At 44.7% G+C, this 25,631-nt stretch overlaps 3 protein-coding genes and 1 long non-coding RNA gene across 17 annotated transcripts; 1 reads left to right on the forward strand and 3 right to left on the reverse strand.

The window, feature by feature from the left end:
- Positions 1-294: 294 nt before the first annotated feature.
- Positions 295-5,804, reverse strand: LOC100825137 (transcription factor RF2a). Of its 2 annotated transcripts, XM_003576684.4 has the most exons (5): positions 5,623-5,804; positions 4,799-5,425; positions 4,364-4,496; positions 1,455-1,539; positions 295-1,101 (listed from the first exon to the last, which is right to left on the reverse strand). In XM_003576684.4, the coding sequence occupies exons 2-5, from the start codon at positions 5,347-5,349 to the stop codon at positions 734-736; spliced, it is 1,137 nt and encodes a 378-aa protein (XP_003576732.1). In that variant the 5' UTR covers positions 5,350-5,425; positions 5,623-5,804; the 3' UTR covers positions 295-733. The 2 variants fall into 2 exon arrangements, with proteins under 2 accessions (XP_003576732.1, XP_014758763.1); XM_014903277.2 differs by having other exon boundaries at positions 4,799-5,804.
- Positions 5,805-8,580: 2,776 nt separating this feature from the next.
- On the reverse strand, positions 8,581-15,944 carry LOC100825444 (flowering time control protein FPA). 10 transcript variants are annotated; one of them, XR_002966347.1, is made up of 9 exons: positions 15,507-15,943; positions 14,342-14,584; positions 14,164-14,238; positions 13,290-14,068; positions 12,602-13,196; positions 11,866-12,487; positions 11,295-11,370; positions 9,219-9,346; positions 8,581-8,894 (listed from the first exon to the last, which is right to left on the reverse strand). XR_002966347.1 is itself a non-coding variant. In XM_010240073.3 (7 exons), the coding sequence occupies exons 1-6, from the start codon at positions 15,840-15,842 to the stop codon at positions 11,885-11,887; spliced, it is 2,631 nt and encodes an 876-aa protein (XP_010238375.1). In that variant the 5' UTR covers positions 15,843-15,943; the 3' UTR covers positions 8,581-8,894; positions 11,866-11,884. The 10 variants fall into 10 exon arrangements, 6 of the variants coding, with proteins under 6 accessions (XP_010238375.1, XP_010238377.1, XP_014758431.1 ...); XR_002966346.1 differs by lacking the exon at positions 11,295-11,370; XR_001407857.2 differs by lacking the exon at positions 9,219-9,346.
- Positions 15,945-16,161: 217 nt separating this feature from the next.
- On the forward strand, positions 16,162-17,083 carry LOC104584708. The gene is made up of 2 exons (XR_732646.3): positions 16,162-16,745; positions 16,875-17,083. It is a non-coding gene; the product is annotated as an uncharacterized LOC104584708 (long non-coding RNA).
- Positions 17,084-19,580: 2,497 nt separating this feature from the next.
- Positions 19,581-24,644, reverse strand: LOC100832384 (3beta-hydroxysteroid-dehydrogenase/decarboxylase). Of its 4 annotated transcripts, XM_003578394.4 has the most exons (11): positions 24,093-24,637; positions 23,764-23,934; positions 22,782-22,898; positions 22,626-22,705; positions 22,343-22,541; positions 22,042-22,159; positions 21,555-21,729; positions 21,204-21,360; positions 20,339-20,405; positions 20,017-20,247; positions 19,581-19,913 (listed from the first exon to the last, which is right to left on the reverse strand). In XM_003578394.4, exons 1-10 carry the CDS (start codon positions 24,576-24,578, stop codon positions 20,051-20,053), a joined length of 1,767 nt encoding a protein of 588 aa, XP_003578442.1. In that variant the 5' UTR covers positions 24,579-24,637; the 3' UTR covers positions 19,581-19,913; positions 20,017-20,050. The 4 variants fall into 4 exon arrangements, with proteins under 4 accessions (XP_003578442.1, XP_024319227.1, XP_024319228.1 ...); XM_024463459.1 differs by lacking the exons at positions 19,581-19,913; positions 20,017-20,247; positions 20,339-20,405 and adding an exon at positions 20,412-21,082 and having other exon boundaries at positions 24,093-24,641; XM_024463460.1 differs by lacking the exons at positions 19,581-19,913; positions 20,017-20,247; positions 20,339-20,405 and having other exon boundaries at positions 21,210-21,360; positions 21,574-21,729; positions 24,093-24,644.
- Between the last annotated feature and the right edge of the window lie 987 nt (positions 24,645-25,631).

A 25,631-nucleotide genomic window follows, 5' to 3' on the forward strand; every position in this document is an offset into this window, starting at 1 on the left:
TCGGAAAGTACGTTTCTCTTCTTTTTTTTGCAGGTGGAAAGTACGTTTCTCGGTTGCTCGGTCGGTCTCGCTCCGTTGGTTCGTGGCTGGGTGTGCCGAGCCACAACCCCAACTCGTGGCACGCACCTGCGGCGCAAGGGCCAAGGGGCGTGCGTCCAAGGCCAAATTAGACGAGGCCGATCCCATCAAGAACGGGGATATCCAATCTCCCAAAAGGAGAACGGTTGTTCAACCACGGGACATAGCAGTTCCCCTAGCTAGCTAGGCAGTGACCCGGCCGGCTGCAAGAGGATCAAAGAAACTGTATATGGTTACGAATGAGCATCTACAAATCAAAGGAACAATATGGTTTTAAAACTAGCCTGTTCATTTCCCCTAAAGCTGCCATAGTCCAGATCCATCCATCCATCACCGAGTTTTAAGTTAACAACACGATGCTGCTAAAAAGCTATTCGTCCATAACTGGATGCAACACCTCTCATGTTCTACCTGACCAAAACGGAAGATTCAACCTGAAATTCTGAAGGACTCCGCCATTTCCTTCAGCTGCGCACAAACAAACGCCTTCCACCACACTGCCAACACATGAGATTTTCCAACTGTTTTTAACTGAAGCTTGGACCCAGCTTCGAAACCTACAGATGATGAGAACTACACTTGCACTGTTGCACAGCATCATCATCTCCACAGTCCATGCCACTTGCACCAAGAACTTTTGGATCCAGAAATAGTTTCAGATGCCGCTGCTGCCTCCTGACGACTTGCCATCACCCCACAGGCTCTGACCGCCGCCCATCGGCCCTTTCATCTTGAGGTCACGCTGGAGCTGCTGCGCTTGAAGCGGGTGCAGTGGCTGCTGCTGGTGCTGAGGGCGCAAGGCCTGCTGCTGGGGCTGTTGGTGGAGCTGGAGTTGTTGAAGCTGGTGCGTCGCTAGCAGAGATTGCATGGTTTGGTTGTTGTGGAACATCTGCTGGTTGCCTCCAAACTGGTGTGGCGCCTGAGGCATGCCCCCATAGTTCATCATCATTCCTCCACCATTAGCGAGCTGGCCTGTTGCCACCTTCAGTCGCTGAACCTCCGTTTTCAGGGTGTCATTTAGGGCTACACCACGGAAAAAGAAATTTTAGTAAAAAGATAATAATACTAATCTAATTGTCTCAAGTCATCCCACTGTAGGCACAAGGTTTTTTATTTTTATCATTAGACATTATAACGTTCCTGATACGGTGTATACTGTAGACTAGATGCACAGGTTTTTTAATCATCGGAGACATTATAAAGTTCCTCTTATACAGGTCCTCAGATTGCAAACGACTGACCAATCTTCTATCCTGCTTCTATCATATGCATCGACATGACCTGCCAAGTTTTACCACTAATGCTGTGCACCTAATAATGACAAGTTGAAAAAAGAAGAATCCAGAAAAACTAGGGGTCAGAAATATGAGTATTACCATCTTGCAAGTGGACTTGCTGCTCCATGGTCTGCAGACGTATCTTCAGTTCACTATTCTCACTTGTTAGTCCAGTAGTGTCTCTCTGACATAGGAATATAATGAGCAGAATAGTCATTAGATATCTGAAGAAAATGCATGGTCTATTATTACATAATCAGTAGAGCATAAGGGAGCATACAAATGAAGTATGTCCTCCAGAAAAAAAAGAATGATATTTTGTGTTTCAGCGGATAGGTGCAGTAGGATAACAGTGCTCTACATAAATATGGATTTTGTAAAATGATCTTGGTAAGGTCTGCACTGTGCACTCTTAAGATATCTAAGTGCAGTTCATTGAGTCAATTTTTATGCCTTTTCCTGGAGACTTGATTTGCAAGAATGCAGCAAAGGGCATGAAGTTATAGATTTGACCAGATTCTTTCAAACATTAACATGTCAAACTGTTGGCATGTTGACATACATTCCACACATAATTTTACATGGATTTATCATTCATTTAGAAATATGATATGCATAAAAACTAAAAAGGACAGCCTTCCTGCATAAAGAAAAGGTCAACATAACTCTATTAACAGTATTTTCCTTAAGAAGATATATGAATGAAACATGGGAAGACCAACAATCATCAACTACCACATGAATCAGTAGCAGTGGGGCTCACTGCCTCAGATCACAATGGATATCATTTGTTGAATGTTTCTTCATGTGTCAGCTGCTAAACAGCTTCGTTTCTATAAACTTGGATAGTACTCTTTGTGATTTTGTATCGTCTTAAGTTTCTCAACTGGGAAACCAGGAACAGATGCAGGCAAGCACTTAGTATTGCAGAAATAGTTTCAAGCAAAGTCTTAAATATCAATCACATGTAGGACTATGGGTGACCTAAGTTTCCCAACTATCATTGTACTCCCTCCGTTCCTTGAAGGAGGGCATATTAGAGATGAGTACGCATACCAAAGAAGCCAATATGGATGTGTTTTGGACGATTTTTCCCTTGCTGCAATTACTGAGCATGCTGGCGACTTAGCACTGCGCTGGCTTAAGGAGGCGATCAGTAGCAGTTAATGCTGCAATTGCATGCACTGGCTCACATCGCCTAGGATGTTGCTGCATGGCGCATGAAGTCTACTCCCGCTCTTCCTCCAGCGCGAATTTTGATCGCCAAAAAATTTCTAAACTCCAAATTCTAGCGCCTTTTTTAAATTGAAATTTTGTCCAAGTAGCGCCATTTTTTCATTCAAATTTTGACGACCGTTGTTATAAGAAAGCCTCCATGAGAAAGCTTGCTGTGCAGCCACTTCATCTTCCCTTCTTCTCTTCTCTCCTCCTACCTCTCCCTGTTCAATTGGGAGCATGTTGTAGCATCAATGGACTTTGACTTCAACTTTGCAATTGATTGGGATGACGTTTTTTAGTATAGTGGTCCAGTGCAAGACATCAACTACGATTACATGTTTGAAGAGTATGATGAAGACCAAGGTACTCCCAGTTGTTTGTACTCCAAGTACTGCATGCCTTCGATTGTTCCCTTTGGATTGACCCAATCAATCTTGGTTTTGTTCACAACAGATGGAGTGATTGCAGGGGAAGGATTTGCTGCCGTTAGTGGTGACGCATCCAACCAGCTGCAGAACGTCCAGCCGCACGAAGACGGTGCCAGCACCAGCCAGGCACAACACACTACCGTGCAGAATGGCGACGCACAGAACGGCCAGCCAACCCAAGACGGTGCCTTTGCCAGCCATGCCTACGTGGACAATGGCGACATCCATACGCAGCATGCCTAAGAGGACGACAGCAACACCCATGCAGACGGACAAGGATATGGCTATGACAGGCTCGGGCTGTGCAGCCGCGTGCCAAGCAGGCTAGGGCTCACCGGGGTGGTCACGGTGGCCTCAGCCTGGGCGGTCGTGCTGCGCTGCGGCTGGACGCGGTGTCGGCGTGTCACGGCAAGAGGAAGAAGCTAGGCGCACGTATATTCCCTTCATTTGCATGCAGGACTACTAGTCGGAAAGTGGAAATGCGGAAATGGAGGTGGGGCTTTGGTATTTATGGAAATGGAGGCGGCAGTTACTGCGTTAGCATGCAGTGGGGCCTTGCAGGGGGGCAGTTTAGTCAGATTTGGGCCAAAAATGCCTCAACGCCGCCCTGTTTGGTTAGGCTTAAATGTGGCCTTTGACTTTTGGCTTATAAGGCAAGCCACAAAGAAAAAGAAAGAAGCTAATATGCCCTCCTTCAAGGAATGGAGGGAATAAGGTGCAGGACCAGTAGATCAGTGTTATTCAGTATGTTTCTATCATGTTTAACAGGATGTTGCTTCAAAGTGCGCTATAATGTCTAATTATTTTACTCATATGGTGGACATAAGCTGCTAACAAACCAACTAGTGGAAGATGGTTATGCCACTCTCTCCCACCATGGAAGTGGAACCCTAACACTATCAATCTGTTCCAAAGTTTTACATGCATAGCAATACAATGAAATTAGTTTCACATAATAGGGAGACAAGACAGTGTAGCTTGTAACATACAACATAATGCTTCCAACTACCATAATCACACATGTGGGTGTACTCAATTCTACAACACATCTTCCACTCTTAGAATGGCTTATCTTGCAAACAGAAACAAAAATACTCAATACTTTTAAACCATTAAAGAAGATGTCCAAGAAGCCTCCATACACCAAAATGCATGTAACAGATGGTTCTTCTAAGAAATTGGATGAAATTTCATAGGCCATTTCCTAAATTCCAATTATATCAGATAGAACCCTAACCATCATTTAATACCTATATCATCTAAGTTGAGACTAATGGATGCATACATGGAATTTCCTTTTGCCCATCCAAAATGGTCCCTTAAAGGATTATAAGGGGAAAACTTCAAAGCGATAGTGCGTACCTGCAGTAATGCCAACTGGGCTGACAGTGTTGTTGCTTCTGTCTGCAGCGTTTGCACCTTGTGCTCAAGTTCGCCAATATAGCGCATTTTCCTTTCCTTTGATCTTGCTGCGGATTGTCTGTTAGCCCAAATCCTATAAAATATCCAAATCAGTGGGGTAACAAGTTCCAATTGCACATTTGTCTGACAAATGAATCTTCTCCCTCCAATCTAATCTAACTGAGATATATCTTTCTTCCTCTTATACAAAGAAACATTCGTGCAAATAGTCCATTTTACACCCATTCATGCAAAGTTGTGTATTCAATTGTTCCTTCGCTAAGAATGTCACCACGATGGATGAGATGACTACTTAACTAACAGAAAACAATTCAGGCATTTCACAATAGGCTACTTGGACTCTATAACAGAAGAGTAAATTTTGTGAAATCAAACCTTTTCGCCCTCTTCGGATCGACAAGGGCAAGCTCGGCCAGCTTCGCTGCGGACACTGCCTTCTTGGCCTCCACAGACGACATTCCTTCCATCCCCTGCGCCCCCACCAACTCCTCCGTCTTGATCGACATCGACTCGTCCATGGACTGGCTGTGCTGGTGCTTGGGCCTCATTCCATGGCCCATTCCCGCCGCTTGACCCCCGCCAGCAGCGGCAGACGACGACTCCGCCTCCGATGACGCCCCGCAGGACGAGTTCAGCTTGTCCACATCAAGGAACATGGAGAAGAGCTCCTCGTCGTTCTCGTCCGACAGCGACGGCCCGTCGCCGCCACCGGGCGCGGAGAGGTCGAGGTCGTCGGGGAGGCTCAGGATCTCGGAGTGCGCGCGCCGGTGGCCCGGGTTCCTGGTGGGGAAGTCCGGCATGCGGCTGATGTCGTACTCCGGTGGTGGAGTCGTCGACGACGACGGCCCCGCGCGACGCGAGGACTGCGGCGGCAAGCCGTCGCCGCCGCCGCCTTCCGCCGAGATCCAGGCCCTGTCCTTGTTCATCTTCTCGGCACCAAGACCCGCCGCCTTTCGCAGTCCACCAAGCTAAGCTCACACGGCTCAAACTCAAGTCTGCGCTCTGCAAGAGAATTTGGGGATTCAAACGGTGAGCACGGAACTGGCTGAAAGAACAGGAACCCGAGGGTGGAAACCGGGTAGAGATTCTTGAGACGGGGAGGGAGATCTAGGAGCTGAATTGCAAGAACACGAAGCTAAGCAAGAGAGAGGACAACGAGGGGATTCGCGGAGAAAGGGGAGGCTGGTTTCTTCTCTCACCTGAGATTTGGGCGCAGTTCGCCACTCGCTGATCTATCACGCTCTATTTGTTTGCTTATCACTTGTTGGCATTATTTGCATGAGACAGACGGGATGATAGAACTCCACGCGTGAACGAGATTTTTATAACAGTTTATTCTATTCCATTTTCGTAAGGAAAGATAGGCAAAAGGCTGGCTCATTCACTTCGTGTGAGTTGGGATATGCCGGCCCTGATAGGGCATGCATACAAGGAAAAGAGTTCTTGTAAAGTGACAACTGACGAAATCAACGGAGATTCAGGAGGATTCTCGATTTCTCTATCTTTTATGGTGGTGATTAATATTTTTCTTGTTTAGTGAATCCTTTACGCGTTAGACAACGAATACATTCTTTTTCTGTAAGAGGACGTTGTTGAATAGATGGGCTTGCCTTATAGTCTTGATAACTGTGATGTCAAATTGTACGTTGTTATTTCTTGAGGAAATTGCACGGCGGGTACATTAACTTGGCAAGGATGTTCGCTCTCATCCGTTAATTTGTAAATTTGAAAAGCGGATCCATTAAATTGGCACAGACGTTTCTTAATGGTCAAATTCGTGCCTAAACTAGCCACGCCGACTACCTACATGGACATGCGGGATGTTATTCGTAATTTTGCGTGTGATGGAACTTCGCATTTAACCCCTGCCAATCATAGGTCGTCTATCCATGGTACAGCCTGCCACGCTGCTCGAAAACTTTGCACTAAAACCCTTATGTTCTCTCCACCATCGGGTCCCTCCCTCCTCCTCTGTTACACCGCCTCAAGGAGCACTGCAAGACAGGCGATTGTCGACGAGCGACGGCAAGCTTTCGGTCCATCTCAAACTCCAATTTGGCAGCAACGTTCTCATTTAGTAGACGAATAGACTGTCAACGAAACATAGACAAAATGCTAAAAAAAATAAGAGACAAAGGGGGAGACATAATCAATGGAAAGGAGATGAACAAGACCAAATACAGTGTTATTTGGAAGCTAGAACGGGAAAGAAGACGTGGTTGGGTACCAAGGGTTCCAAGAATTAAATGAAAAATAGCAGAACCAGAAAATAGTGAAAAGACCCCTCCCAAGTAGGCAAACACCACGTCGGCTGCCATCGTGACTGAGTTTGGGCCAAGTTCGTCAATTAGGGCTAATTTGAACTTTGCGAAGTTGTGCAATGACGACAATATTTGGTTGTGGGCGGTACACTTATAATTATAGTACAATGGACAATTCACATAGATTAATATAGCATAAGGGTGGCATGATCAAGCAAAGGTCGATGACGACAAAGCAAGAGTTGCAAAGGAAGAGGATATGTTGATTGGTGGGTATCTTGGCGCCCTTTGCACTACAGAAATAACCACGGGTTATAAAAAGGCACAATCTCGTTGATACTTTTCTGAAAGAACACTAATTGTTATTTGAAGTATTTAACCAAATGCAAGTTTATGCAGCATGTATGTGATTGTAACGCATGAGTTTGTCCTCTTTAAGAGTTTCCTTTTGAAGTTCCATTCTTGTCTAAAAGATCTCCACGAACAAAACTACTATTCCTGCGTGTACCTTAAAAACACCCACTCAAAATAATCATGATATTGTGGGCGCCTTTTGAGTTTTACAAAAAGATAAATGGAACGGTAAAATCCACCAAAATGACATGGTCCTTATCGATTTCAGCAACCGCTAAAACCTTTGTAAGTGCTACTACTTCCGTTTCTAATAAGAAATCATAACTTTGTGTTGAGTCAAATTTCTTTGGCTAACTTTATAGAAAAATGTGTCAACACGTGGAATATCAAATAAGTATACCATGGAAATACATATATCACGATGGATTTAATAAAAACTACTTCCTCCGTCCCAAACAAATCTACACAATAAAACGTGTCTAAATAGACAAAGTGCGATACTTAGTTTTTCTTCAAAAATGCAACCCCACGAGTGTATCATCAATCAAAGAAGAAGGGCTGGAAGGCCAGTTACAACGCCGCTGAGCGGCTACAATGCCACAAAGTGGCAAAACACAAAAAGTCTACGGGGCATCGAGCAACCCACTCGCCATAGCGGCCTAAAAGACAATCCATCCGTAAAAAGCTCCGGCGCTTTCCCACCGCAGCGCCTCCTCGCGGATGGTCAGGAGCACTCTTTGGACCGAAGGATAAGCGCCATTGAAGACCACATCGTTGAGGTGACACCAAATGGTCCAAAAGACGAGAGAGAACGTCGTCAGGAGGCCCAGTGATGGCGGCCCACCAGGTTGGAGATCAGAGTCCGCACTCGATCGCCAGCCCCCATGATTCCACGCGATGAGAAGAGGCTCCCAAATCTGCCTGGTAACAACGCACCCCAACAAGAGGTGAGTAATAGTCTTCGGCACCTTATCCCGCAAAGGATAGTGAAGTGGGTGTGGAAGGCCCTCCTCTACAACGGATCCGTAATCCAACAACAATTCTTTGCCGCCAGCCAAGCAAATACCTCCCAGATTTGCAACGTGATACTTATTTTGGAAAGAGGTAGTAATTTGGAGTCATGGATGTTGATAGATTTTTCTGTAACTTGGTCAAAGTTTAAAAAGTTTAACTTAGGACTAAAAAAACTTCTTACAATTAGAAACGGAGAAAATACCTCTCAGGTTCCCACGGTGGCCTAGTGATGCAGACTGAATTGGCAGGCATAATGTTGATTATGATTATCATGTTAGCTCAATGGTTTACCGTCAGGCTAACTAAGTTGTCGTGGTTTCCTTTTCAAAGACCATCTAGGATGTCAAGTGGGATCCCACCAATACCCCATTTCTAGTACAAATTTTCAATTTTAGTTAAATTTCTCAGCCAAAATTTTGAACTAACAAATCCCAAATGAACTGAAATTGTGACTTAAAATAGGATATCACGGGTCATCAACACTAAACCCTAATCAATATAACTCTCTTCCAAGCGACAAAAAATGTGTTGGCGAAAAAGAAAAGGAACGATGAACGAACTCAAAACAAGTTTCCATTCTGTCAAAATCAAAGAAAATAAGACACAGAACATGTGCATATCAGGCCTACGGGGCCACACAGACAGAGGTTACAAAGTTCCAAGCAGAAATATCTAAGATAAAATGAAGCACTGGAAAGCAGAAAAAAGTTGATTTTTCTTGTTCCGTTTCTGACAAGTCTGATGCGGTACGGGAGACAGGGAAGCTACACTTGATGCTCGTTTGTTCTTTGTCAGGTAGGTAGCAACAAATTCCACGTCGGAAGAGAGGCTGAACCAAGTACCTACACACACATATGACGTTTCTGTCAGGCACCAGGTGAGTGACTTTTACCTTGTGTTGAGTTTTGATCTGGAGTAATAGTCACAAACAAGGAAAAAAGTAATCACGCAATTATATGCTAGGAAGGTTTCAGCTCGAAATCAAACGATGTCAACAGTTAGCATTGGAATAGTCAAGTGCCAGTTTCAAGCGAGATAGTACAAGCGTAGGTTTGTACAAAATCCGCAACATTATGTGGTATGACCGTATTATGTATTTTTGATATTGAGAAGAGAGTAGGAATAGGTAGGGTCCGACTCTGAAGAACCAAAGAGGTAGGGGCGACCTTCAATGCACTAGCCAACTCTTTGACCTGACTCATGTAGACAGCAGCCAAGCGATAACTTTTCGTAGCATATATATGTAGTGTTGTCACCATCGAGACTCTAACCTTTGTGCAGGCGTTGCATAGATCTGGGTAGGTAGAGCACATCGGTTAGACCTATATCTGGGATCCAAATCCGTTTGGGTACCCAGGTAAAATGCTTTAAAATAAAAGAGAGAAACTCATGTGTTCACTGTTCAGTATGAACTCGCCCTACACCGGAACAAATATTTTCCGTCAACGAACATGCAGAAAACCTGGACCAGCATCTAATAGATTTTGATCATCGATAGGATGGGGGGAATAATCAGTGGAGGCGAAGTGCCGTTGCACCAACCACGCGCATAATGATACGTTTATAGACGTGTGGAGAGAGAAAGAGGACAGCATAATGAAGCAGATTGCACGCCGAGTGAAAGAGAGGGGAAGGAGAAATTACTTGTATACTGAAACGTCTTCGTTACGTTTGAGGCGTCGTGTGCAATATCGAACATAGCCCAAGAAAACCAAAGAACCGAACCAATCATCCGGAAGAGCCAATGACGGCGCGGCACGCCGAATTTACATACTACCAATAATCAAACGATTTTTAATTTTAATAATACTAATAATAATCAAACTTATTCCGCGAGAGGGTTTCCTGTACGAATTCGGCAGTAACGAGTCGCTGCAGCTTGAAAGTTTCGTGAATGCAATGGCAATTACCGACAGTTAACCTAAAACCTGAAAGAACTTAAGAGGAAAGCGTACCTGGTTTTCCAGGCGCACGTTACACTGGTAAAAAAGCTGGAATTTGACCAGCGAGTGTCTGGCGCGTTGCAGCATGAGACGCAGCCAACCAGATAATGAAAGGTAATTCCAGTCTACTCACAGAAGCTTGCTACTCCCGAATTAACTAACGTGGATTTGTATAGATTCTTACCCAAATACACGTCGGCTAATTTGAGACAAGGGAGTATTACAATACTAACTAACGTGGATTTGTATAGATTCTTACCCAAATACACGTCGGCTAATTTGAGACAAGGGAGTATTACAATACTGTTTCTTACTTCAATCAGTCAACTGGTCAGAATCGTGAGCGGGTTTGGGGCAAGGCGGACGTTGCATTACTAATTGGAAAATCGACCTAGAGCGTATACAATGTGGCCACTGGGCCAATATTCCAGAGCATCTGGTTATAAGTGCAGTCCGCCACCAAGGGCTTCGACAAACTAATTTTACTTGTTGCTGCTTTAATATCGTGTTATCTGGTCATACGAAAAACATCGACTACCACAAAGAGCTCACGATTGTTAGTTAATCTATACTCCGTAGCATTCAGGAATGAGGAAAAGCAGAACGGAATACGATGCTTCAGAAGGGCATTAGGATCGTCAGACTACAGAGGCGGTGCTTTAGTACACTAGAATAAAGGGGAGCGTGCATCCTCCCTCTATTCCAGTGTTTAGGTGAGAACGTCTCGGGTCATAACCGTACGCTCCAGGAGCCAGGCTTCGTACAGCCCGTCACCACGTAGTTAATAATGTTAAATGTTTCTTAGGATAGCTCTGTTGTGATGGTCGTCTCTAAATTTTGCAGGCATCAGCTGTGTTCGCACAGTAGAGCGAAGCACCATGCTGAAATTTAGTCGCATCGTAGCATGAGAAACATATATATTCTCACTACACTACGAGAACTGCACACTGCAAATTACATGCTGGTGAAGAATGATTTTCGGTTCGTTTCAAATCACCAGAGTTTTGATACGGCGACACCATTACATTATTGATGTTCATACATATATATCAAATTAAAAGAACTAATAATGCATCTAGCAAGCTACACAACATTCTACCATGGCTTCAGCTACTGCAATGCTGGATTACTCAATAGAACTAATAATAGCAAACCTTATGTAGATCAAAATTATCCAAAACTCAATCGAGAAAAAATATGCAGTACCAGTTAATTATGCAAGTAAAGACTACTGACAGCAAAATGCACATAAAGGATACAAGTGTGGAATTGTTAGAAAAACTTCAAATAAAATCTTACCGTGATATGCACCACATCCCCACCCACCAGGTAAATAACCCTGAATCTGCAGCACATGACCTATCTATACCACCCACTGGAAGATGTAATCAATAAGATAGCTGCTCAGTTCTTTTTTTCTCAGTACATAGCTCAATTTCAATATGCCGGCTTACTCTTGTCTTACATTCCATTCTTTATGGTCATCTTGGCACTATCTGGTATGCCTAGCAGCTAGAGGGTTACTTTATTTAGTAGCTAAAATTATGTACCTTATGTCAACTACTACTATACTACAAATCAACAGGCAACAATAATAGCAGGAAACCTATGTATGATGCAAATATGGCATGTTCCTGGGAGAACCAGGGAGACTATCTTGCTATTTTCAGCCATGATTTACACTCAATGTGTTCTGCTCAACTTAACTCAAGATAAGGAAATGAATGCCAGGAATTAAGATACCAAACATTCAAAATTGAAATCTATCCATGCTGCTGCTAAAGTTAGCTGAACCTATTTCACTAGCTCAATATTTTAGCACAAAGATATAGCAAACAAAATAAAAAGCTACGGGCAGAGGTGTGCTTACCTTAAGCAATAACTTGGCATCAAGGTTGATTTCCAGATCCACGTTGTAGCTGAAGCAATAAATTGTGAGCAAACTGGAGAGTTGCCTGGTACTTCTTGTTCTTATCCGCCTCATCTGGAGCTTGGACAGAACCAGAAGCAACATTTTGCTGCTGTTGTGCCTGAGAAGAGAAATCCTGGTTTACCCTATCAGCAGGGAACGGCGCTGCCAGATGAAGCTGTGTCGAATTCCCCACCTGATTATTTGCTGGCAAAGGTCCATTGTTCAGTTGAGGTGGGGGAGGGGCAGGGAGGTTATTATTGCTGGCCTGGAGGTTAGATTGGCTAGCTGTTGGTAACAGACCGTAATTGCTTTGAGACACGTAATACTGCTCTGGTTGATACTGTTGTTGGTTCATTTGTGTAGGCAAACTGTATCCACCCATGGATGACGGCATTACGGCACCGGGTGCTAGTGTAGGGACAGGAGGAGGTGGTGGCAAGTTCAAAGCAATTTCAGGGTTGTAAGCAGTATGGTGTGTTGAGTGCTCCTGAGCACCCACCATGCTCCCATAGCTTGTCAAGTGAGCTGATGGAGCTTGCGTGCTGAATTGTTGTCCTGGTTGCTGAAGATTACCCATCTGCTGGAAGGATGAAGTAGAAATCATTGTGTGATTTTCATGTTCTAATATGTTAGGAAGTGTAGAAGCATCATGCATTAGTGATGAAACAAATCTGGCTAGGGAGCTTGGGAATACCTGACTAGTTACCGGAACTGATGACTGCACATTCGGGATAAGCTTAGCTAAAGTGGCCATAATATCGGGCTTGAGTGAAGACTGTGCTTGCTGTCCTGCTGTTTGGGTCGTAGGATAACTTGATAGAGCTAGCTGAACTGCTTCCTCGCGCAGAGCTCCCCGATAATGAGCATCCAGATGGTGGTTGTCATTAGAAGAAACCATACTGTAATTTCTTTGTGCTGTAAACATAGTTTCCCTTTCATCATCGTAAGGTTGTTGTGACTCTGGTCCAGTTAGCTGTGGTCTCTGGAAAGCAGCAGTGGGTATTTGAGGAATGTGTAGTACCACGCCATAAAGGCGCTCTGGACCATCAACTTGCAAAACATTAGTCAAGAAATCTGATGGCGGGACCAAAAATAAAGTAGCCCCTTGATCAAACTTCACAACCCCTGCACGACTTTTTGAGCCTAAGTAGCGCAGAAATTCAGTATAACAAACGAAATCATCTTCACTGTCTGGTAAGAAGAAGACAATATCAAAACCCGAAGCTTCTCGATAATGCATCTCAAGCAAATCTAATCCCGTTCTAGCAGAGCAATTAACAACATCAGGTCTGCAAAGAAAGTGGAGTATGCGTGAGGTTAATCAGCTATAGAATGAATGAACTTTCAGAACACAAAATTGAAGTGTTGATGTATGTACATACAAAGGTATCTCAATGCCCTTCCTAATAGACAAGCAGCGAACACGACAAACAGGAGCTCCACATTTGGCTAAACTGCCACGCCAGAAGTGCCCAAGGGATGATGATGTTTGCTGCACCGTGCCCTGGATTCGAATAACAGTGTTTAAACTCTCCTCAGCATGTGCAGCACCGTCATGATGAAGACCATCGGCGCCTGCCCTTACATCATAAGGGTCTGCACCAGCATCCAGCCGCATCCTTTTGGTTTCTCTAGGATCAAATACATTCTGGGCAGAACGTCCAGTCAAAGAAGATGAGCCAGCTTCAGGTGCTGGAAGGATACCGCTAGTGATTGGCACAGCATCATAGTCCAAGTATCTTGATCTCCCACGTCGAGGATCATACCCTTGTAAAGCACCATGACTGCCGCGGCCAGGACCACTATAATCAGGAGCAGCATATCGACTGTCACTGTACATCTCTGATCTCGGAAACCCGGCAGGCGGGCTTAGATTATCAAGTTTATTGGGTGCAAGCTCGCTGTTGGAGAAAAGAACATGAATCCTACTATCGTTGAAAAGACGACCATCGAGAAGATTCTTAGCATTAGAAGCTCCTTCGACGGTTGCAAACTCCACAAAAGCGTATTGCCTTTCTGGAAACGTCTTAATATTTGTGACAACACCATGTGCGGCCATGGTTCGCCGAAGTGCCTCCTCGTTAATTTTATGTGTATTTGGTAAACCCACCCACAGAACATTCGTAGGATTTCCTTCTCGTAACCGTACTCCAGCAGGACCCTGACAAACAGAACATGATATTGCAGGCATAAGGAACATCGGCAGATCAAAGAGAGTAGAGCAAGCAAGAACAAAGACATGTAAACAGCATGTACCTTTGCATGTCCAAATCCCATATCAACAGGTGGCATCGATCCTCTAACATTGAAGTTGCTTGCTTCCGACCGCTCCTATCCAAATCCAGTACAACGAAATTGCAATAAGACAGTGCCCGTAAAAACTGTAACTAAGAAATACGATTCGCTAACTCAGTCAACAAAAATTGATACACACCGCTCTGCCTCTGGACCTCTGGAAATCAACGCACAATTCCTTGCCACCTAAAACTGTCCCATTCAAGGCTCTATGAGCAGAGATGGCATCTTCCAGCTTCTCAAAATCAATATATGCAGATGTTTGATCACGGGAGAATGCAACACCTTCAATCTTTCCAAACTTTTGAAACTCCTCTTCCAGCTCCTCCTTTGAAATTGATGGACTAATTCCACCAACCCATAGGTTCCTAATAGCTCTAGCCTGTAAAAACCAATCAACAAACATGAATCATCAGAAGGCATGGTGCTGTTTAAGTAACAAAATGGAAAAACACAATCCTCATCCCGACAGAAAAACTAGTACCAGATCCATGTAATAGCTATGAAGATAAACATTCTACTCCCTCCGTCCAACAAAAGATGTCTCAAAATTGTCAAAATTTAGATGTATCTAGACATGACTTAGTGTATAGATGCATTCAAATTTAACTAAAGTTGAGACATCCTTTGTTGGATGGAGGAATAGCTTAAGCTAACCATATCAAAGAGACAAGGCATTTGACTCATTATAGCAGATTACAGCCCAACTAACATCAAATTGGACTATACGCTCACAAATCTATACACACAAGCAGATAAATTGAGCAATTTCACCCTACAAACAAATTAAATGGAACCAACCAAGAATTCTTTAATATAACATTGTAACTTAAATGAAACAATACAATATCATTTATACAGACTTTTGATCCACCATAGCAACAAATTATAGCCGGAAAAACACCATGCATCATCATCATCAGTGCGCATATCATTACACAACACCAGCACATAAAAGCAGGGTATGACTTGAGCAATTTCACCCTAGAACAACCAACAATCACTAATTCAACGTGAATTATAGCGCCGAACAACCTCACGCATCACCAGGACAACCAACGATCACCAAATCTAGGACTAGTCTGGCTCCAACTGAAGCCTTATAATAAACCTATACATCATAACTAAGGGTCCTCAGTCCGCACCGCTAAAATCGTTCTCTTATGCGATATCAGTACAAACCACACGCAGCTAACCCTAATTTACCAAAAAAAATCATCACGGAGCGACCAACTGCAGCCAAATCAAGGGGGAAACCTAAGGTGAGAGCAGATCCAGACGGAGCAGGGGAGAAGATCCATTACCGGCCGGGCGAACTCGATCCGGATGGAAGAGCCCTTGACCTTGGCGCCCCGGAGTGCCTCGAGGGCGGCCCGGGACTCTGATAGGGAGCGGAAGAGGACGAAGGAGTAGCTGCGGGATCCAGCTCGCGTGAGGACGCAGTCGAGCGCGCCGTGCGCGGTGAAGGCCGCCATCACGTCGTCCTCGCTCGCAAACGGGGGTAGGTTGCCCACCCACAGCGTGTTCGTCTCGTGGCCCGCCCCTGGGACGGCACCAGCTCCGCCACCGCCGGAGATCGATTCCTTCGGGTGCGAGGGCGAAGCCTCGGCGGCATCAGGTAACTGCGGCTCCGACGACATCAACGGCCGGGGGAGAGAGAGACACACACTGCGCCCTAGGCTACGATGCGGGGGAAATTCTGGCTCTCGGGAAGAGGGGGTGAGACCGTGAGAGGAACCGTAGCGGGGCGGTCTTGTATTTATGCCACCCGGGCCGGGCCGGGCCGGGTGCACCGAGTAGTTCGTAGCCATGGCTAGAGATGTTGCTAGGCGAGGCCGAGGCCGCGTCTTCCTTTTTTTTTCTATAATTAAATTAACGGATATTCTAAGTGGGGCACGTGCCCCAGCTAGTCTTGCGGTCTTGCCGAGCGGCGCACACCGGTCCGTCCGATCTACTCGTACTCCGTAACTCCCGTCGATCCCCCTCTGCCTCTCTCCCGATCCCATCTCCCTCTGCCTCTCTCATTTTTCTCGTATCTCTCTTGTTCTCCTCCCGAATTGAAGCAGTCGCGGCGTGCAACGGAATCCCGAGCAGCAGGCAGCCGGAGCGGCCAGAATAGGGTGCGGCCGGGGCGGCGGATCGGCGGCGGAGAGGGGCGCCGCTGGGCCGGCGGTTCGGCAGCTTAGCGAGGAGCGGCCGCGGGCGGCGGCGGCGTGGCGTCGTTGGAGCAGCGATGCAGCGTGCAGCCGGAGCGGCCGGAAGAGGGCGCGGCCAGGGCGGCGGATTGGCGGTGGAGCAGGGCGAGGCTGCGGGCCGCGGCGGCGTGGCGTCATCGGAGCAGGGGCGCAGCGGTGGCGGCGGGGCGTCGACGGAGCAGGGGCACGCGGCACCAAAATCCCGAGCAGGGCGTAGGCGCAGGCGTCGGGGGTGGGTTCGGCGACCATCAGGAGCAGCGGCGTCTTGACTGAGGCGGGGAGGGTGTTGACGGGGACGATGGCGAGGTTCTAGACTGGGCCAATCCCATCTCTGCACTCAACTTGCCAGTTAGTCTCCATCACTACCCCGATTTTGTCCGGCATTAGCATCTCTTCAGATTTTGTTGCGTGATTACGCATGCTATTTGCTGCAGTTTTCACTGGATTCATTGGTCTTGGTGTTATACTTGTTCTCAGGTTACGCGTGAGGTGATCTGAAAACCATGTGGGTGCCGGCATGCCGCAGATCGACTCTGACCTCCTTCACCGTCTCTTGATCACCTTTGTTATTGTCGTTGTTGCTGCCGCTGTTTTATGATTTGTGTGTTACACTAGATAGTAAGTATTCGCAAATAATGCATACTTGTTATTGAATGGTGATCAATAAGTGAGCGAATTCGAGACTAGATATTGCTAATCGGACAGCAGGGATAGGTAACCTTGCAATTAGACAAAGGTAATCTGACAATTATGTATCGCTAATCTGGCAAGTACAGATAGGAACCTGACAAGTAGGCATAGGTTATCTGACAATTATGCATGTCAAGTAGGGATAAGTAACCTGGCAATTAGGTAAAAGAAAATTGGCAAGTAGACATAGTTAATCTGGCAATTAGGCATTGCTGACCTGACAAGTGGCCACAGTTAATCTGGCAATTAGGCATTGCTAACCTGGCAAATATGCATAGATAATCTGGCGATTAAGCATTGCTAACCTAGCAAGTATACATAGGTAATTTGTCAATTAGACATAAGTAGGCTTAGATAAACTGACAAGTCGGTAAGCAGGCATGTATATTCGGGTCGTATATACAGGCTTATAACTAAACTGACAAGTAGGCTTAGATAAACTGACAAGTCGGCAAGCTGGCATGTATAGTCGGGTAGTATATGGACAATGATCAATCGGATTTAACATATTAGAACCGGTCAAAATTTTGGCATGAAAACCATATGCGATTTAGAAGGAAAATAAAACTAAGTGGCTGGGAGCTGGTGCTTGCTGGGTCTGAGATGGGCTTACTGGGTTCGCAAGCTATACTCCCGATGGCCATGCGTGCGCCTTGAGCTGGGTTCTGCGCCAAGCGTGCGCGGTTCTGCGCAAAGCGTGCGCGCGTGTGAGAAGCCAGACACGGCCAGCATGCATGCATAAGCGGGAATCGGGAGATGTGTTGCGCGTGCGCGGGGCGGGAGGCAGGTGCCGCTGGGGCTGCTTACGTGGGGAAGGCCGCTCTGTAGTTTAGTCCTTAAATTAAATACCCAAAATCACTCTATGTCCAACCGCGCTACACGGTGCGGCCGAACCTCCGAAGAAAATTCCTCCGCAGGCTCTACCTCAATTCTTCTTATCCCTTTCTTTCACCGTCTCCCCCCTTCGTTTTTGTCCATTCGCATAAGAGTAGAGCATCGAGAGAAGAGAGACGGTGACTGTCGAGCGAGCTTGACTATGGTGGAGACGAGTCTCAATTGAGTTGAAGCCGATGATGTCATGACTAGCCGTGGCGGTGAGAGCAGGCCAAAGCAAAGGCGACAAAAAGGTAAGACGTGGCCGAGCTGCAATCGACGGGGTTTGAGCTGAAGCGCCGACAATTTGGCTGGACAGTGGCCATGGAGGCAAGAGGGTGATAAGCATCAAGGAGGTAAGTCCTACGAACCAACCTTAGAAGAAGAAGATGTTCATTACCCAACCTTAAAGAGATGGCCTAGGCGGCCGCTATGGTGGCAGCTTGGGTAGGACAGGGTAGCATTTCGGGCACACGTATCGAGAGACCGTCGGTTGGGCTAATGCTACTTCTTCCATTCCAAAATACACCTCATATAAAGGTGTGCACTTCGACCAAGGTATCTCTCGTTTCTAGTGTTTGACCACTAATATTAGACTAATAGTTGAAAGATCGGTATGATCGACTAGAGCAGGGGGGAATAGACGATTAACAATCTTACTTTTTTTCTTTTCACTGTTAGGGATACAAGCATCAATATATGGGTTCACTAAAACGTCTAAATGATGAACACCCTAGTATGATGCACGAGCACAAGCAATATATAATCAATTGAAATTTGCTTGATAGCCGAAGCACAAGATATATAATTAAGCTTTGCAAGTAAGTAAAAAGACAAAAATGATACCACACGGGAAGACGAAGATTTCACCGGAATTTCACCTATTGGGGGCGGTGTACGTCTTCGTTTGGAGGAGTGCTCTACCACAAACGTAGAGGCGCCACAAAAACTCACTCTATTCTCCAACTCACCACACCACAAAGGTGGGACGAGCTCTAGAAAGATTTGCAACGAAGATCTTACTCCTTTCTATCCATAATAAGTGGTCTAGTACAAAGTTAATACAACTTTTTACTATTTCAAGGCACTTATTATGGATGAAAGACAGTAATTAACAGCGTGAGAGCATGTAAAAGAAAGCATAGCATTAGAGTATTTCATTAACATCCACATTGCCGAATCAAAACTCTCTAGTGCTCCTTTTTTTTTATTGTTATCTTAAATTGCTAATTCTTACTCCCCACGATCCATAATAAATATCCGGGATTTACTACAAAATTGTACTAAACACTTATTATGGATATGAGGGAATAGTAACGAGACCATGACAAGAGATGGTATATGTTGAAGCATGTGGTATAGCATTGCTGCTTCAACAGCCATATCATGCATGACCGATATCCCGAATTTACCCATGATACAATCGAAGACGATCATCATACTTTTCAGAATAGATTGTATCATGCAAGCACTAGCAAGATATGAACTTATAGATCACCTATTATATTGTATCATATGGCATGTCTTACTGTGTTCACTAAATAAGCGCACAAGAGAAGGCCCTCTGATGTATATTGCACAAGGCCTTATACATCTCACATGAAAATCAGGGAATTCACAGGTTTTTGGCAGAAACTCTGCAAATAATAAACTTCAAAAGCTATGCAAAAGATTCCCTCGTTACACACTTTGAACGTATTGAACATGACTCGTGAACCGGAACAATAACTGGTGATGCAGTTAAAAGGTCCACAACACAAAACCACACATGTAAACATCGACCGGCGCGAGTAAGCCTTTACAAGCAAGGAGCATCATAACGATCTTGAAAGAAAATTTTAGATACATACAGGCAGATATCAAATTGTTCTAAAGCATTAACGCTAGTCCATCAACACCAGTAAGGCAGTAAGCATGGTTTCCAACTCAACCGAAACTTGTTGGGCCAAGAATCTGAAAAGAACAAACCAGCATTTGGTGAGTTGCAAAGGGTATGTTAGCTGGCAACAAATAGGCACTTTTACAGAACAAAAAAAGAACAGAATGGCGGTTGTACCTTTGTTAACTGAGCATATTTTAGTAATAAAGCATCAAAGAGTCATGGCCAACGTTCTCTCTAAAATATATAATGCCTTGAAAGAGACCATCGCATTTCGAACCGCTGGCAAATTTCTAACCACTCTGTCCATTAGGGATCTCATTTTGGCAGAGGCAATAGTTACTGAAGCATCAATTTCCTCCTCACATTGTTCATAGACAATGAAGACAATGAACAGGGATGCCAGTACTGCAGTCAGGAGGGGCAGAAATCAGATGTTAAATTGATATTATGACAATAAATGAGAACAATGTATGGAGTGGCAAAAGATAACCCTCACCAACACCCATCAGCATTCTGAATTGGAAGTTCAACATTACTTTGATACAGAACAAGGAAGCAACAACCTGTCATAAAAAAGAAACTTTAGATCAATCGGCTGTAACATAAATTAATTATCACCGTTGTACCGAGTACCATTCTTGCAACAATGTGTTTACTGTTATTATGTGATTTTCGAGTAAAGTCTAGCTTGATCGAGTTCTTTATGTACCATTCATAAAGAAGGATTTACATGGGTTGGGGTTAATTATTCTCCAATTCATATGGAACTAATGATTACTTCTAGCACTCAGTAAACCAAGTAACGTGCAGGATAAAACTAGATCAGAACTACCAAGCATGATGGAAGAAATAGGGGGCATTTCTTTATATGGCACATAACAACTTCATTTGCTGTTTCTATGAAACTGATGTCTTGCTGACCTGCAAGGCCATGTCAACTCACAATGAGGGCATACATAGTCATTCAGTGGTACATAAAGAATTTTATCGGCAAATAACATATTGCGCAATGGTATATCAAGTAAATCATTTTACTCAACACAAACGAAGGTATATCAAATAAACCAGAGTATAATGGCTTGACATGACTGTAGGGAAATAATCAAGGACAATAAAATGTAGCTAATCAAGTTTAGAAAATGACAACCTGAGCCTACTCCTGAGGGAAAAAAAAAAGGTTCAGAAATTTGCCCAACCACTGCCAACAATCACCCAACAAGACCAAATTCAAATGTCAGGCCTGTGATCAAGGAACCCAAACTTACTGGGCAAGTGTTTCCAGAAACAAGATTGTTTTACTAAGAATTACAGGAAAATAACATAGCACATGGGGCACTGTTCTCAACTGGCTGAATACAAACCTTTAGAAAGGTACTCCAGTCATCACCTTCTGCTATAACCCTCAATTTATGAATACCTCCGTTCCATAGAGAAGCCAGGCGTATAATTGGATTCCTCAAAGCTGAGTGTGATACTTCAAAATAATCAGGAGTAACCTTCTCTACTGTAAGACCATACCTGCAATTGGAGTTCAATACTTTGATATAATGTACTAAAAATTATACTCCGTACTGTAGTTGCACAAATGTGTGGAAGACCCACATGCAGACTGATCTACCAGTCTATTCCTCAAGCATATCTACCTAAACGTGTATGGGGTTTCAGTTATTTTATCAAAAGTAACAGTACAGAATATAAACCAATATACATACACTTGTGAAGGTAGCACACCGTGGATGTAAAGAGCCAGGGAGATCACCAGAAGAATTTTGGCAGACGAGGAGACAAAAGTTCTGTCTGAAAGCAGAAACCAGTAGAACAGTAGAAACAATAGTGTGACATATGAAAAGGTTTTCTTTTCATCCCTCCAAAGGAGAATATCAGCAGCTGCAGCAAAATGGCAGAAAGTGAACAAGGCAAAAATATAGATATATCATAATGATCTGATGATTAAACGTCAGAGAAAAGCATTTAGAAGAAGAAAATACTACTCCCTCCGACCCATATTACTTGTCGAAATATTACATGTATCTAGACGCTTTTTAAACATAGATACATCCATATTTGGGCAAATTTGAGACAAGTAATATGGGTCGGAGGGAGTATGTATCTTGATTGTTGTTGTTGTTGTTGGTTTTAAAAGATCTAGTTCATACAATTCGGAGGCGAGTGCAGAAAGAAGTGGTCTGATTATCTCACCTATCCCACCACCCAGTAGCTTATCTGCTTTTGATGATACACAAGAACCTTGTTTCCTTGACAGATCCAGATTATCTGGTAGTTCCAAAATTGACCCAGCAGTTCTCATAATTCCATCCTGCATACATATTAAACCCACTGGTTGTTAAATTTGTGATGTCAGAGAAAAAGAAGTCTGCGAGAGCATTCATAATAGATAAAAAGGTTTGGAAGCAAGCTCACCTCCAATGATACAATTGGATTATATAACTGAGAAAACAAGAGCATGCACATGGAGAAAAAGGTTAAGAAGCAAGCTCACCTTCAATGATACAATCGGGTTGTATCCAAGTAACCTTCTAGCTTTTGAAGTGTTAAAAGTTCTTGTGTGTGCTAAGAAGTACAACGTATCGGGATAGAGAAGTGGAGCGTATGACATTTGCAGACACAATCCGTGATGAATCATATTGGAGAACCAGGCTGCAAACAACAGCATCTTGGAAGGAAGATTAATCCTGGGCCTAAAAATGGAAGAGAAGCCACAGCACATATTAATTTTTAGAATAGCCTTTGCTGCATATGTGCGCTGAGAGAGAGAGAGAGACCTCTGACATCCCATGGCTTCCAGCATGCAGGACATAAACTCCCATGTTTTGATAGGTTCATCATTAGTAATAAAAAAGGGCTGCAAAATATTTATAGACCAGAATTGACTATCAAAATAAATGATAAACACAGCATTTAATTCACTAGAAGTGTACCTTTCCGGCAACAGATGCTGCATTTGAACATAAAGCTTGCTCAGCACAAATGTTGGCATGGCTCACATTTTCCACATATGTAAAGTCAGACATGTTACCACCACTACCTGTTATAAACTGCACAGGGCTGTGTAAGAAAACTAATACTTCATAGCTTGCAAAAATTGTGTCAGCTGAACGCAGATAAATAGAGGAATCAACATAAATCAATAGTACATCTGCCAGAAAGAAAGTACATGAAAACAAGGTTCGAATTCCAACAGTAAAGGGTTGACTGTAGATGTCAGTTAAGTTTAAGTGGCCGACTCACTATGGAGCATGGACATACCCCAGAACCAACTCGATTGCAGCTACATTATGTCAAGTGGCAAGCATGGCTTGGAGATCTGGAAGTACTACTGACCACTAAACCAGAGATATAACCACCAGTCATGTGTTTGTATTCTAGCATATTCTGCTGTTACCACAGAAAGAAATGCAATATGAATCCCAATATGAGTTCAACATGTTGAAATTAGGCGGCTGCAGCAAAGGCTTTCATAATTTTACCACATTATAGCAACATCACACTCTGTGATACACATAAACTGCGCATCAATGCACCCTTAAATCCACTTCACTAATTTTATCAATATGAAGATACAGTCTTAAGTCTCTAAGCATGACTCAGAGATCTGGAAGTACTACTGACCACTAAACCAGAGATATTACCACCAGCCATGGGTTTGTATTCTAGCATATTCTGTTGTTACCACAGAAAGAAATGCAATATGAATTCTACGTGTTGAAATAAGGCGACTGCAGCAAAGGCTTTCATAAATTTACCACATTATAGCACATCACACTCTGTGATACACATAACATGTGTCACATCAATGCACCCTTAAATCCACTTCACTAATTATATCAATATGAAAAATACATTCTTAAGTCTAAGCGCTTGGAGGTAAAATATAAACGAGCAAATGACAGCTTCGAATACCTTGCACAAGGGAGACCTTGCATATCCAGCAATGAACCTCGTCACACTTGAATCGCCTGGCCCAAACAAATTGCTCGGGCACAGCACGCATGTCCGCATCCCACCATTCCCATCCACACTCAGCACCATCATCTCTACTTGTGCCCTGAGCTCGCTCACTCCATTCCCAAACTGCATCCACAGCCAAGAGCAGACAACAATCACTCTAACAAGCAAAAGAAAAATATCCAAAAGCCCAGCATATGCAGGCAGCAAATAGCACTAAAATATGGAGCGAACAGCGCCGAGATCAGATCACGACGAGGAAGCACAACGCCACGAGTCCGCACCTGTTCGGGGTACGAAACCGAGTCCTCGTCAGCGCTGATCACATCAAGGGCGCCGTCGGTCACCACGTCGGTGGAGCCGGTGTACACCACCCTTCTAACGCCGCTAGCGCGGCAGGCGGCGAGAAGGCGCCTCGTACCCTCGGCCGCGAGGCTGTGGAGGTACAGGAAGGACGACCCGTCGCTGCATGCGGTGGCGGCGGAGGAGGTGGGGTCCACGTGGAAGACGGCTACGACGCCGGCGAGGACGGGGGCGAGCGCCGCCGCGGGATCGGAGAGGTCGACCGCGAAGTGGGCGAGGGGGGCAGCCGGCTGTTCGGCAGCTGGCGGGGACGGGTCGAGGACGGCGACGGTGGACCAGCGGCCGGATGAAGCGAGCGCGGCGGCGAGGTGGCGGCCGAGGAGGGTGGAGCAGCCGAAGGTGACGGCGCAAGCCGGCTTGGCTTGGGTAGTCTGGGTTGGGCCCGGGCCAGGATCGGCGGTCGCCATCGGGATGGGGAGGGAGTGGGCGAGAGTGGAGCCGTGGTGGGGCGGGGAACGCGATGGGGAGAGGAGACGAGGGGTTTTGTTCCGAGTTTGAGCTTCCGTTCCTTTCTCGCTCTGTTTGAATTTTACGGAGTTTTCACCGGTTGCGGTTAGGATCATTTTGCACGGTTCTCGCTTTGTTTGAATTTTACGGAGTTTTCACCGGTTGCCGTTAGGTCTCCTTTTGCACGGATGTTTAGCCAAAAAAAATATTTTGAGGAAAACGGCAGCGCCGATTTATTAGGCCCCGTCTGGATTCCAAATGCCGTCCAAATGTTTCACCCTCAAGGCCTCAACTCGCGCCGCTCACGGTTCAAGGGAGGGGACTCATGGTCATGGCATGGACGACTGTGATTTCCATGGTCGCACAGGCTTTCGTCTAGCACTTTTCAAAAGACTATACTGAAGTCTCAAAACACGTACAACCTCAACGGCCAATGCAATGTTGTGCTGACAATTACTCGAAAATAATTTCTCTACAGAATTTTTTGGAATCGATTACTAAACCGGCCAGAAGAGCTCTGCATCCACGAAACCAAACAATTGTACACTGACATGAACTTTCGGTTGATTCCGAAATTAACGGGTCGATTCGATCGGTGAAAGGCCTTTTGAGCATTCACATGACAGATCGACAGTTACCAATAATAAAATATAAAAAGCTATTCCGATTGCCACACAAGCTTGGGGGAGAGAAGGGAGTGGGGGGATCATGGTACTCTTCTCTTTCGGTGATGCATCACATTCGTCGAGTATGATTGATGACCGAGCACCACTTTCCAAAGTGTGAAGTAAAGTGCAAGCCTGACATTTACATCATCGATGATATGAAAGGACTACCACTACAACCATTACATGATACATCATCATTCATCAGGGAGGGCTTGAGCTGCTCTAGGTATATAATTGTAATTTTACCTTGTTTTTTTAAATCTCAAACACACACCTACATGCGTGACATTTTGTATTAGAAATCATCAAAGATATAAGATATTTGAACATACAACAAGGAGCAAA

The sequence above is a fragment of the Brachypodium distachyon genome, chromosome 4, assembly GCF_000005505.3.
Source record: "Brachypodium distachyon strain Bd21 chromosome 4, Brachypodium_distachyon_v3.0, whole genome shotgun sequence".
NCBI classification, from domain to species: domain Eukaryota; kingdom Viridiplantae; phylum Streptophyta; class Magnoliopsida; order Poales; family Poaceae; genus Brachypodium; species Brachypodium distachyon.

Bases quoted from the DNA above. Each gene is read 5' to 3' on its own strand.
- LOC100825137 (XM_003576684.4), bottom strand. From the start codon at position 5,349: ATGAACAAGGACAGGGCCTGGATCTCGGCGGAAGGCGGCGGCGGCGAC. The intron at 4,497-4,798 runs GTTTGATTTCAC...GATATTTTATAG, and splicing joins GATCCGAAGAGGGCGAAAAG to GATTTGGGCTAACAGACAAT. The intron at 1,102-1,454 runs GTAATACTCATA...TCCGTGGTGTAG, and splicing joins GCAAGTCCACTTGCAAGATG to CCCTAAATGACACCCTGAAA.
- LOC100825444 (XM_010240073.3), bottom strand. From the start codon at position 15,842: ATGTCGTCGGAGCCGCAGTTACCTGATGCCGCCGAGGCTTCGCCCTCG. The intron at 14,585-15,506 runs GTAATGGATCTT...TGGTTTTTACAG, and splicing joins GGATCGAGTTCGCCCGGCCG to GCTAGAGCTATTAGGAACCT. The intron at 14,239-14,341 runs GTGTGTATCAAT...GGATTTGGATAG, and splicing joins AGAGGTCCAGAGGCAGAGCG to GAGCGGTCGGAAGCAAGCAA.
- LOC100832384 (XM_003578394.4), bottom strand. From the start codon at position 24,578: ATGGCGACCGCCGATCCTGGCCCGGGCCCAACCCAGACTACCCAAGCC. The intron at 23,935-24,092 runs GTGCGGACTCGT...CTGTGGATGCAG, and splicing joins CGGTTTCGTACCCCGAACAG to TTTGGGAATGGAGTGAGCGA. The intron at 22,899-23,763 runs GTATTCGAAGCT...AGCCCTGTGCAG, and splicing joins CAAGGTCTCCCTTGTGCAAG to TTTATAACAGGTAGTGGTGG.